Source organism: Perca fluviatilis, chromosome 13, assembly GCF_010015445.1.
Source record: "Perca fluviatilis chromosome 13, GENO_Pfluv_1.0, whole genome shotgun sequence".
Classification (NCBI taxonomy): Eukaryota; Metazoa; Chordata; class Actinopteri; order Perciformes; family Percidae; genus Perca; species Perca fluviatilis.
This window is the reverse complement of record NC_053124.1, coordinates 712,550-724,970: the sequence shown is the minus strand read 5'-3', so window position 1 is coordinate 724,970 and position 12,421 is coordinate 712,550. Positions and strand designations below refer to the sequence as shown.

Genomic DNA, 12,421 nt, shown 5'->3' with positions numbered 1-12,421 from the left:
TCTGAAATGAAGACAGATTCAGACACTGCACGGCCTATTTCATACTTAAAATGTTTTCAGAAACATGTCTCAGTGAACTATTTTAGTACCATATGAGATCGGATTCTGAACAGCCGCCATGACAGTATGGCTCTGAATTTCTGGAGAAAACAAACCCATGTGATGCGTTCGTCCAATCAGCTGCTGGTTTTCATTTCATGGGCAACAATACAGATTAGCGCCGCCTGCTGTTATGGAGATGTATTACGTTTCTCAAGTCGGTGTCGCCTCAGTGTGTTCCGAGGCAGTTTTTTGGACCTCGGGGACCTGGGGACCATTTCGACTGGCTTTTCTGCCGAGGGTCGGCCGTCTGGCTGGTGTGTACCGGTTTTAACAGTGACATATGGTGTTTTTCCATTACATGGTACCTGCTCTACTCGACTTGACTTGCCCGCGGTGCCCCGTCCACTTTCTATTGCAGGTTTAGTACCGCCTCAGGCATAGCGCCGCCGCAGGAAACTGCTGTGACCTAACGCGACACACACCCAGAACGTGGAAGGTGTGTAGTGTTTCGGATTCTCAGCATGTGGCTGTTGGCCAGAAGACACATTTAGTTTCTAAAGAGGCTGGAGGCAGCAAAAAACACACTGCTGGCTAAACTATTTAAATATGGCGGGTTTGTTCAGGACCCCCCCCCCCCCCCTTTTGTTTTAATATTGTTGTTTGACTGATGGTATTAATCGGTCAAAATTGTCGGTTAAACTAGTGATGCACCGAAATGAAAATTCTTGGCCGAAACCAAAAACCGAAAAAAGAGGAAACCAAGACCAAAAACCGAAACACTGAAAGAAATTAAGCCAATTATTAGTACCATTGCATTTATGGCTATGACTGTGTACTAACTTTACTAAAATCAAGGCATTGCAATTGTATAAATTAATATTAAAGTTTAATTAAAAAAATATCTAGCAGAAATATGGCTACAATCTGATAGTCACATACAGTATACAGTAGCCTAAGAACAGAATAGCTTACCTATTATTGTTATTGTTATTATTATTATTATTATTATTATTATTATTATTATTATTTGAGGCACTTTCTTGCAGGATTTCACTGAACATATCAGACAGCGAGGGTGCATGCCCCTCATCTGGTGCAGAGAGAGAGTCTTTTTTTCGGCGCTCTGATCTCCTGCGCTGGGCGCTGCTCCGTCTCCGTCTCCGTCTCCACGCGGGTTCTCCGCATCCATGGCGGCCTGGATCATTTCTCGTGCGCCCTGCTTTATTTCCGCATCCAAGTAATGGTCTTTATAACGCGGATCAAGTACAGTCGCGATGAAGTGCAGAGGATCCGAATAGATCTCAGTGAAACGTGTGCTGACAGACTCTAAGAGCGTACTTTTCATTGTTTTCACTCCGTGGTCCGTCTCAACCTCGTTGCCTAGGAGACGCTTTGCAGGTGGAACGGATCGGGTACTGACACACGTGCAGGTCGCGGTTTCTGTTTGCGTCATCACAACATTACGGCCGTATTCTTTCAGTTTTCGGTGGCCGAATATTGGGTGCATCCCTAGGTTAAACAGTTAATCATTAACATCCCTAGTACCGAGTTTCCTGTTATTGCCCTTTGTGGTCTAGCTCAATTTTCACCTGGTGAGATTAAATGTTGGGCAAAACAGTGCTGCTAGCTGAACAATAACCATAAAGCAATAACTGCAGAGCCCACCCATCAGGAGTAATGAAAGACTGGGTCCAGATGAGACCCTGTTTCAGCCAGAGGTTAGACTTTTTCATAGACACTGTAGGATCTGCAACATCTGCAGTGAGAGAGTTTAAAAGAGTCATGGATTTGAAACTGGGCCAGCAGAAAGTCTACAGTGAGCATTTCTGCTTTGTCATTTCCTCCAGCCTTTGTTGATTGGTTTACTGCTCTGTCAGCCCCCATGTTAACGCTCATAAGACTTTGCTTGTTGTTGTCTGTACAAAAGTCTTCCTTGCTGGTATGAATCACACACACACGCACACACATCTAACATTTCACGGGTTCATGGGTTTGTCACCATCAAGTACAGAGATCCAGGCTATTGTTAGCCCGCTGTAACCAAGGGGGTAAGCTTCGCTTCAGAACTCGAACCTCCTATGGCGCCATTTTGACGCTACAAAGAGATCACCTCCTGTTAGCTTCCACTGACTAGCATACATTTTGGCGCCAATTTGACAGAGAATAACTTTACACCTGAAGCGTTTAAAGACTCTATTTGTCCGTTGTTTATTTCTAAAGAAACACAACAATGTATAAAAGGCTCCATTACCTTGTATCTCACGTTATGGCTCCGTAGCAGATGTTTTTATAAAAATAGGCTAACGATTGTGTCATAACCAAGCGACTTACTGTCGCACAGTAGAGGAATTACCGTATAGTACAGGAGAAGCTCACAGGCAGTTTCGACTTACGTTAGCAGTTTGGGTTTAATGACTAATGTTAACTAGCATGTTAGTGATCAGTAATTAGCCTGTGCCTATGTTATCTCCTTACATATACCTACGCTCTCCGTCTCTGTAAGATTGGGAATGATTGAGATTTCTCTCGGCACAGCTACCAGAAGACTTACAACTTTCAGACACGTTGCTCACGTCACATCTACGTTGTCTCTCTCAGTTGGAGGCTGCGTAGTAAAGCAAGAGATCACCGGGAAAGTGATTCTAATAGCCTTCACTGGTCTCCGTCCAGAGACACGGGCTCTGTTGGTCCATTATATATATGTCAATGTGTTTAACCCACTTCTATCTGAATGAGCTTACGATCAACTGCCCATATTGTCTGGTGATTTATTCATCCTTGTTGCATCCTGGCATCAGGGGTTGTATTCAGGGATGAGATTTTTGATATTGACATTTGTGGATATCCAAGCCGACGCACAGGACGGGGGTACAATGTTCACGTCCTGCAAAAGCAGTAATTAATAAATAGGCCAGCCGATGAGTTAGGCCAGCCGATACCGATTTTAGCTGATTCCAATTAAATTTTTTCTAACCACTTGACAGCACACACAAATATTTATTTTCTATCTTTTCTTTAATAGAACATTTTGCACAGAACATAGAACATGTTTTGAACAGATAATGGATCACTATAAAATAGAACTATATAAATTACTCCTGGTGTGGGAAATTCACACACATCTAAAGAGCAATGTTAGAACCATTTCCTTCTTTTCACATCCAATATCACACTAAAGAAATGTGATTTTGGTTTTTGGTGTGGTCCCTCCACGCCCTACTTTTTCCCTGCAGGTGTTGCATATTGCATGCATGCATATACACACACACACACACACACTCTCTCTCTCTCTCTCTCTCTCTCTCTCTCTCACTCTCACTCACTCACTCACTCACTCACTCACCCTCACTCACCTCACCTCACTCACTCCACTCACACACTCTCTCTCTCTCTCTCTCTCTCTCTCTCTCTCTCTCTCTCTCTCTCTCTCTCTACCGGTCAAAAGTTTCCATTCCAGACACAATACCAGCTGAGATCAGTTGGGTTGTTCTTTGCTCCATCGCCTCGGCAGTTTGTTTAAGTCCCAGTGAGTCATGGCAATGCTGGTGAAGCAGTTGCAAGTGTGGTTACACTTTCAAAACTCCACCCAGACGCCGTTCGCTGCAATATAATATAATGGCGAAGCGAAAGCTGTCGCGGTTACACTACCTTTGAGACAGGCAGGCACGACCGTGTTCTCTATGCCCTGGTGACTGACTGACAGGCTGGAGGTTGTAGGTCAAGGCAACTATTTCTATAGCACAATTCAACAACATGGGAATTTAAAGTGCTTTTCACAAAACATTAAAGAGCAGTTAAAAAGAGATGGTAAATATAAAAACTAGGAGAATAAGTAGTGAGTAGTTTGGGATGGGAGAGGGAGGTGTTTTGTTTTGTGTGGAATGTAACATTTTCTTAATAAAAAACAAAATGTTCTAAGTAAATAGGATAAATAGGTCTGGAATTATTTTTACAACTGAAATTAATTTTTTGTTATTACAGAGGGAAAGTACCAAAAAATTGTGAACAATGTGAATAGTACCCAATCCTAAGGACACCCCTTATAAATGTGCTTCAGTTCACTGAAACTGCGTGTGGCTGTTAGTGCTGATCTTTGAGAATTGGACTGTTTTTGCAATGAGTTTGCATAGTAAGATTTTGCACCAAATGTTGCATATACCTTATTTAAATAGCACAGGAGCACTGAGATGCTATTTGCTTGGCAGCACAGTTAGGGCTGCATTTCACCTTTTGCAGGTGCTTTGAGAATTACAGTTTTACAGTTTACAGGGTTTTTTGTGCAGGCCGCAAAAGCTGCGCAATCCTTTTGTGAATTTGCAGCTGTCAAAGTAGTATGAACAGAAACTCCCCCATGTTCATTTTTGGACCATATACAGATACAGTGATTGATGTATACCTGGCACTAGTCAATTTATATTGAGGCTCGATTATTCCTTTAAATAACTTACCAATAAATAACTACCATTAATCTTAGACCACACTATAATTTACAAAGACTCAGCAATTCCAGTAATTCCCCCAAGAGCAAGCATTTAGTGCAACGGTGGTGATGGAAACTTCCTTTTAGGGAGAAACCTGGGACAGACCCAGGCTCTTGGTAGGCGGCCATCTGCATCATCGGTTGGGACACAGAGACACTGACACAGATATACAGAAATATGATTCATAATAATCATAGCAGTTGGTGTGATGAACAGTGGCAATTATAGTAACAATAAAGATAATTGACCTATGACTAGAAATAATAGTTGTAGCAGGGCGCGAGCAGGACCACAGCAGCAGCTGCAACCATGATTTAGGTGCCACCCCAATCCAAGGAAAACAGCGAGGCGAGAAATCATAAGGTCTTCGGGGAATAAGCTCCCCAGATCTAAGTTAGGAGAGAGAGAGAGAGAGAGAGAGAGACTGAGAGAGAGACTGTTTGTCAAAGGAAGTCCCCCGGCAGTCTAAACCTATAACCGCATAATTAAGAGCTGGTCCAAGGCAAACCTGGGCCAGTTCTATAAGGGCTGGTAGATGAATCTGACGACGATGAAGTTGTGTACAATATGTACAACACTATAATATAATAGCACAATACATTATTAATATATTATAGTATTGTATTATATCATAGTTTAGTATTGTATGTGTTAGTGTCTGAAGTGAATTAATGATCATGAAATAAAATAGTTTGGAGAAACTCACAAAAGCTAGAATTGTAAATAATTTACACTTGATGTTGCCTGTTCATAGACGAAGTTGTGGCTATTCAGAAGGTTAATGTTTTGGCCCAGAACTTATTGGATCCATCCCCAGTAACTGATTTTAATTCCAATAAGTAACCAGCATCGTGTTCAATTCCTCACATTTATAGCAAACCAAAATTCATGAAAATCGGTTCAGAATGAAGTGAGTAACTGTCCATTTTGTAGAGAAGTCGGCATCTCTCGATACACTGTATTTGTTTAGTTGTGGATCTTGAGCGCTCCAATATGGCAGACAATGAGATTCTCGTCAAATCGCAAACGTGATATTTTATCTGTTGTTGCTTACTACGACTTACAATGTGACATTAATGTATATCTATGTTGTTTAGTTGTATAGGTCTATATGCGCATACACTAACTGCTTTCAACTTGCAAATGCGCTGCAATGCGTCGTTAATAAAGACTAATTTTCAGCATGCCCGGGAGCCACCATTGGGCATGAACCTAAACAGTGCGACACATTGACATATTCCACACAAATCATAATTAATTACGTTGATGCGTTGTTCCAACCCTAGTTTTTATAGTATTGTGTGTATAGTTGAGATCCTGATTGTTAATGTGGCTAACCCCTCTTCTTTCTACTCAAGGATGGAGCGGATGTCTGAGGAGGCGCTAAGGCTCAACCTGCTAAAGCGAGGCCTGGAGTCACCCAGCGAGCGAGAGGAGGCGCTGGCCAAGCGCCTTAAAATGGAGGGCCACGAGGCCATGGAGCGCCTGAAGATGCTGGCACTTCTTAAACGTAAGGACCTAGCTGACCTGGCAGCCCTTGAGGTTGCAGGGCCCCTGGGAGACGGGAAGGGTCCCGGAGCCAGCACCCTCCACCACCAGAGCCTAATGGGGGCTGCTTATGAGGAGAAGCTGAATGGGAGTCTGAGGCTGGGAGGCCATGGCAGCCATATTGGACCCAGTAAGAATGGGAAGGAAAACATCATGGATGAGCCAGTGGATATGAGCGCTGGGAGAAGATGGTGAGAATAAGAACAGAACATTTACACATAAGAACCACAGTGGACTGGGGGTCTAAGAGAATAACTAAGAGAGAGAGATAAGCAGACATTTTGACTTGTCATAGTAGGAAAAGTACAGATGTTACTAATAACAAGTATGGTGGCTCTGTTCTATTCAAGTGTCCCAGTAAACCATGACAATGGGCTAGCATGAACAATACCAGGACCCCAAAGCCATCATTTATCTAAATTGTTTCCACCTGTGCTTTTCCTACTGTGATGTACATGTGGTGTACATGTGTTGTGTAAAAAATAGTTCCCCTCTACCTGAAAGAGTACATACCAGTGGGTGGTGCTGTTTTCAGTGGCACCCCTGCTGTAAGGTGTCCTCCAACACACTGGGCTCTGTTGTTGTGGCTGTGCTATGTCCAGCGAAGCAGCTTCCTGACAGTTTGGTATTTTCCTGACCTTGAAAGTTGTATTTGTGTGCCCTGCTCCAGTCACTTATGTGTGATCAATCCACAGCCACTGGACACCCATCCACTGTGTGTATCTTGATTACATCCCATAATCACACAACACTAAGCTCTGACAAAGTAGCCAAACACACTAAAACAGTCGGTCAGTTATAACTCAGTATTCCGTTGTGAGTGATTAGTTACCATTAGTTACTTTGGACCGCTGTCTTTTTGTAGTGTTGTACAGTTTGAGGAACATATGTAAAGTATTGCACTTGTAAATAGGGCTGCAACTAACGATTATTTTCATTGTTGATTAATCGATTAGTTGTTTGGTCTAGAAAATGGTGAAAAATGTCAACAATTTAAAGATATTCAGTTTTCTGTCATAAAGGAGTGAATAAACCATAAAGTCTTCACATTTGACAAGCTGGAATCAGATATTTTTTTACTTTATTTTCATAGAAAATGACTCAAACTGATTAATGGAGTATCAAAATTGTTGACTATTAATTTAATAGTTGACAACTAATCAATTAAGTGATTCATCTTTGCAGCTCTACTTGTAAATATCACTCCAGGCCAGCATGGGTGGTTAACAAAGTATCAAACCGATTAACAACTAATTACCAAACAACAAAAATGCTAAGTAGGAGAGCTCAGTCGTTAGGGCGGGCGCCCATATATAGAGGTTTACTCCTCGACGCAGCGGGCCCAGGTTTTACTCCAACCTGTGGCCCTTTGCTGCAGGTCATTCCCCCCCTCTCTCTCCCTTTTCATGTCTTCAGTTGTCCTGTCAAAATGAAGGCCGAAAATGCCCAAAAATATAATCTTTAAAAAACAAACAAATGCTAAGTCAAGTAATAGATGTGACATGTGTGACTGATGACTCTTTATCTATCGCTGAAGTCCCTTGAGCTAACACTAGCTTCACAGACAGAATGAGTTACTGCACAGCCCTGAAACATGTTCACTATCGGCCAGCTGTTCTACCAAGCTAGCTCCTCACGAGCTGAAAATGATGTGATGCAATCGACAAAATAGTTTAACCAAGAGACTCACTACACAGTTGGCGTGCTATGCTTTTGTATATCATTATGATACAGAGTGCTGTTTTTTCACAGGTGGATTTTTGACCGAGTAACAGTACGTACACAGACGTAGTTTGGCCTACTGACAGACCTTATTAGCTACAAATTGAGTCATTTTCTAGTGAGCGTTCTCTTGTCAGTGAGAACTGCAGGCCAGACGCTGTGTTCAAAATCACAATTTGATAATTGTACTCTTGGCAATGAAAATGAATGGTTAATTCCTTATTATGCTCCTTGTTACTGTTTTTTTGAACACCTGATCTAACATGTATAGTTTTTCTATCAAAAACTCTAATAGTTATTGTGTGGATACAGTGTTGTGGGGCTGGGCATGGCGCTGCAGAGAGGATTTGATGTTGTATCTCACAATAACAAAAGATTTTGGAGTTGAGTATCATTTTGCTCTATTCACCAGAGGCGTCGTCAGGCCTGGGTGTCCCCGGCTACAGCCCCGAATGTTTTATGGATCTCTCTCTTCTTTTTTTTTTTTTTTTTTTTTTATAATAGAATAAAAAGCCCCAGAATGGCACATGCAAAGTATTTTCCAAGTTCTTAAATTTCTTTTGTAGAACTCACAATAGAACGGTAATTTTGTCCAGTATATTTTTCCGAGGCGAATAGAACGGGCAGCTATGGGCGCGGTCTGACCAGCATGACGTATTTGTTGCGATCACCTAGCAACCGTCTCTAAGTGAGGAAAGCTGTGAAAGGTTTAATTTCGGAGGAATCGAAGCCAAATCAGTCTAATACATTAATGCCATCAACACAAAGTTTAGGAGCGTAATACTACTGATTTAGTTTGACGTTCCTGTGACATGACCTTTCCAGTCTACGGTTCAGACTCAAACACACAGAGCTCTGAAGCAGACCTGTGGGTCTCTTAGTGTCCACTCTCTCTGTAGAAATGGAGATGAGCAGCGCGCCTTCCGTGGTCTGTGCAGCTTCAGGTTTATAAAGGACGCGCTCTGCTGTCGACACACAGATGTGTCGTGTTTGAGCTCCGTGTATTTCTGCCGTAGTAGAGCAGCTACAGCCTCTTCCCTAAACTTTGTCTCATTCAGAGACCAGAGTCTCAAACGGGGCTCTGAGTCTGTCAGAAGGTCTGAGATCTACCGTATTAGCAGAGCAATCACGTAATGCACAGCAGACTATGGTGCAGGTATAGATTATTTTCTGAAATATAGTGACTGTATTAAATTAATTCATTAAAATAAATCTAATATATCATTGAAGTGAATAATTGTCATATGCACATGTAAGGAGGTATCTTCCCCAACAAAAGATGCACAGGAGGAGGGAAGAGTAAGTGATGCCTAGGCTACACGTGTGCTGACTCAGATAGAATTAGAAAAGTCGATCTACAGGAGAATAAATGGATGAAAGCAATACAGAATGCCTGAAAGCCTTATTGCAAATATTGTTTAAAAGTATACAGCTGCAAAACGTGTTAATAAAAAATACTCTAAAACAAATATCCTATATTAAATAAAAACAGGCCTATCCCTAAGAAGGCTTCTTTAGTTGTTTTCTAGAACAATAACTAACTACATAGTATAATAACAGGTTTTCCTCTCCTGCTTAACAGTGAAACCTACACTGTACATTTACAACTTGACAACTTCACTGTTAATTCCTCCACTACTCCGATCGCCAACAGCTGTCTGCTCTGAGCGCATCCACCATCTCTCACGGTCTCTCTCTCGCCGACAGCAGGCTACACAATGAGCTATTCCCCCAAAAAGTTATGCATAAGACGAGTCGTCATTTTGAACCCAGTCGTATTTCCATTGGACAACTGTTGTGAGCGAGTGAGCCGGGCAGACACACTGTGAGTGGGGCCAGGGTTATGCCTAGTGTGTGAGAGATGCCCTCGCAAGGCTTTACGTAAGAATTGGGTCATGTAACACATCAAACTATATTGATATAAACGGAATTGTCTCATCCCATATCTTGTTACATGTAAATATATGGGCTGTGGCTCAGGTGGTAGTCTGGTTATCTACCAGGAAAGGGCGGTGGTTCGATCCCTGGCCCCTGCAGTCTACATGTTTAAGTGTCCTTGGGCAAGAAACTGAACCCCGAATTGCCCCTGATGCTGCTTCAGCTAAATCAAATGTAATGTAATTTAAAAAGTCGACATACCGCCCAGCCCTACGTCATATCGCCCAGCCCTATTGGACATGAAATAGAGAGGCACACACCTCCCACAATTCACAGTTCTTGTGACACCAAAAACCAAGCCCTGAAGGCCAAGTAACTGTATGTAGACCTCCATGAGCAGACTGTGACTAAGACCCTTTTTCAAACAAAATTAGCATGTATATGCAGGTTTTACACGGGTAAACCTGCTAAAAATAGCTGATAGACTCCTTTCCTATTGCCAGTAGACGAGTATACCTGTCTTGTTATTTTTCTGGTGTGTCACTTTCAATGTCACAAACGCGCCGGAGAAAACAGGTGTTGTTAACTTCTCCTGCTACAGCTTTCCGATAAAGTGCACAAAACTGAATGTACAACTCTGCTGACATTCACTTGATACCTAAACTTGACTAGACCGCTTGCTCTGCAATCACCGTCACCCTCTCACCTGCTCCACCACACACTCCCAAGACACCGCCACACACAACTCATTCTTTCAAACCGGGCCCGACTATTTTGATGTTCTGGCACTACTTGGGCGGAGACGAACAGAATTTGTGGCCGAGATGGCAGAAGTTACCGATGGAGCTGACGTGCATCACAGCGTTGCGCCAGAACAGGGCTGAAGAGTTCTCTGTCCCGGGAGTGAATGCCCATTGTAACCTTTCCCATTGCAGACAAAAGCTAGATGTTAGTGGGTGTATGTGGATTTTTTTTTTTTGGTACCGGTATAGCAGGACCTTTACAAGTGTTCCAGAGATGGGAGAGCCTGCAGGAAGGACAAACCTCTCAGCAGTCAGTTAGGCTAAACGAGCCACTCTGGAAAAAGAAAACCTGTGTGGAGAGACTTGTAGAGGACCATTCACAGACCAGCCACTTTGACAGCCCTGCTAGCAGCACCTAGAGGCTATGGTGCTCCTCACATCCAACCCCTCCGTAGTCGTAGTAACCCCTATCTAGCTTTTGCCTGACAAACTGAGTCCCATGTCAGCCTCAAAGCTTGTCCAGATCAAGTTTTGAGAAATTGGCACATTTTTATTATGAACATGCATTTTAGATGTTAGAAAAGTTGACAGGACTTTTTCTTTTTCTCCCATGTAGTGATGCGGACCATGACAGACGAACTCCGTCTCCAGATGTTATCATCCTGTCAGATAACGAGGCATCCAGTCCCAGAACAACGCCTCGCCCTGAGGAGCGCCTGCACCAGGCCAACCTGGACATGTTTAAGGTAAAACTTTAAGGAATACACTGAATGTATTGTACAGCTGTCTTCAACCTGAATAACTATCAGTCAGGAGCGGTCAAAATGAAGTCTCTTTAGTCCTTGATTAATCAACGGTATGAATGCATTAGTATGAAATGAAATCTATAAAGCATTCTTCGCTATACAGGGCTACAGTATCTATGGCGCACATGGGAAATGATCAACAATGAAAAATATCAATTAGAAAATTCAGTTAAATTAAAATGAATTGTAGGGACTCACTAACTGAAACAAAACATACCTCAACACAAATAACTAATGAAATGCATCATTAGACCATAGAGCTGGTCAATATATCGATATTATATCGTTATCGTGATATGAGACTAGATATCTTCTTAGATTTTGGATATCGTAATAACGCAATATGACATAAGTGTTGTCTTTTCCTGGTTTTAAATGCTGCATTACAGTAAAGTGATGTCATTGACTGAACCAGACTGTTGCCTTTACCCACAATTTATCACAAATCTCATTGTGTAAATATTTTGTGAAAACACAAATAGTCAACACTACAATATCGTTATTGAGTCATTTGGTCAAAAATATTGTGATATTTGATTTTCTCCATATCGCCCAGCCCTATTAGACCGAATGAAAGATACATTTCCTTTATTTAAAGACGTATTTAGGCAGCTCAAAGGTGTGTAATAGGTTGCCTTAAATTTGCCATCTGGTTACCATGTGTCACTGTGATTTCCAGGGGAAGACAGGAGAAGAGAGGCAGCAGTTGATCAAAGCTCTGAGAGAGGAGCTGCGTCTGGAGGAGGCGCGCCTGGTCCTGCTCAAGAAGCTCCGACAGAGTCAGATGCAGAAGGAGAATGTGGTGCAGAAGGTCAGTGCTGCTGGTCACTCTGTTGCATCTGCCTGCTCCTGGAATATTCACTGGTGGAATGTAATGAATTACCTTTTCTTCAATACTTAATACAATTGTGTGGTTTAAATGTACTTGAGTATTTCCATGTTATCCTAGTCTTCTATTCTACTACATTCCAGAGGGAAATGTTCTACTTTTTACACTATATTATTTGACCGCTGCAGTTACTGGTTACTTTACAGTTTCATATTATTAATACAAAATATCCTCAACTAATACATTATGATGTATTAGTATAAATTAAGCTACCCAGTATTGTAGAAAGTATAGCCCAACCCATACTAAGAGTTTAAGGAATCTAATAAAGCTGATAAAAAAAGATCAGTTTTGATGCATTCTCTGTCCTCC

At 42.0% G+C, this 12,421-nt stretch overlaps 1 protein-coding gene across 3 annotated transcripts in view; it reads left to right on the top strand.

Annotated features, from left to right (window-relative positions):
- The window catches only part of gatad2b (GATA zinc finger domain containing 2B), a 74,884-nt gene that overhangs the window by 42,688 nt on the left and 19,775 nt on the right, over positions 1–12,421 (top strand). For 2 of the 3 annotated variants that reach the window (XM_039819922.1, XM_039819924.1), the window contains exons 2-4: positions 5,882–6,262; positions 11,031–11,160; positions 11,900–12,031. In XM_039819922.1, coding sequence (XP_039675856.1) covers positions 5,883–6,262; positions 11,031–11,160; positions 11,900–12,031 — 642 coding nt within the window. In that variant the 5' untranslated portion in view covers position 5,882. Of the gene's footprint in view, positions 1–5,881; positions 6,263–11,030; positions 11,161–11,899; positions 12,032–12,421 lie in introns of those variants that run through there. The other variant, XM_039819923.1, reaches the window with a different exon arrangement.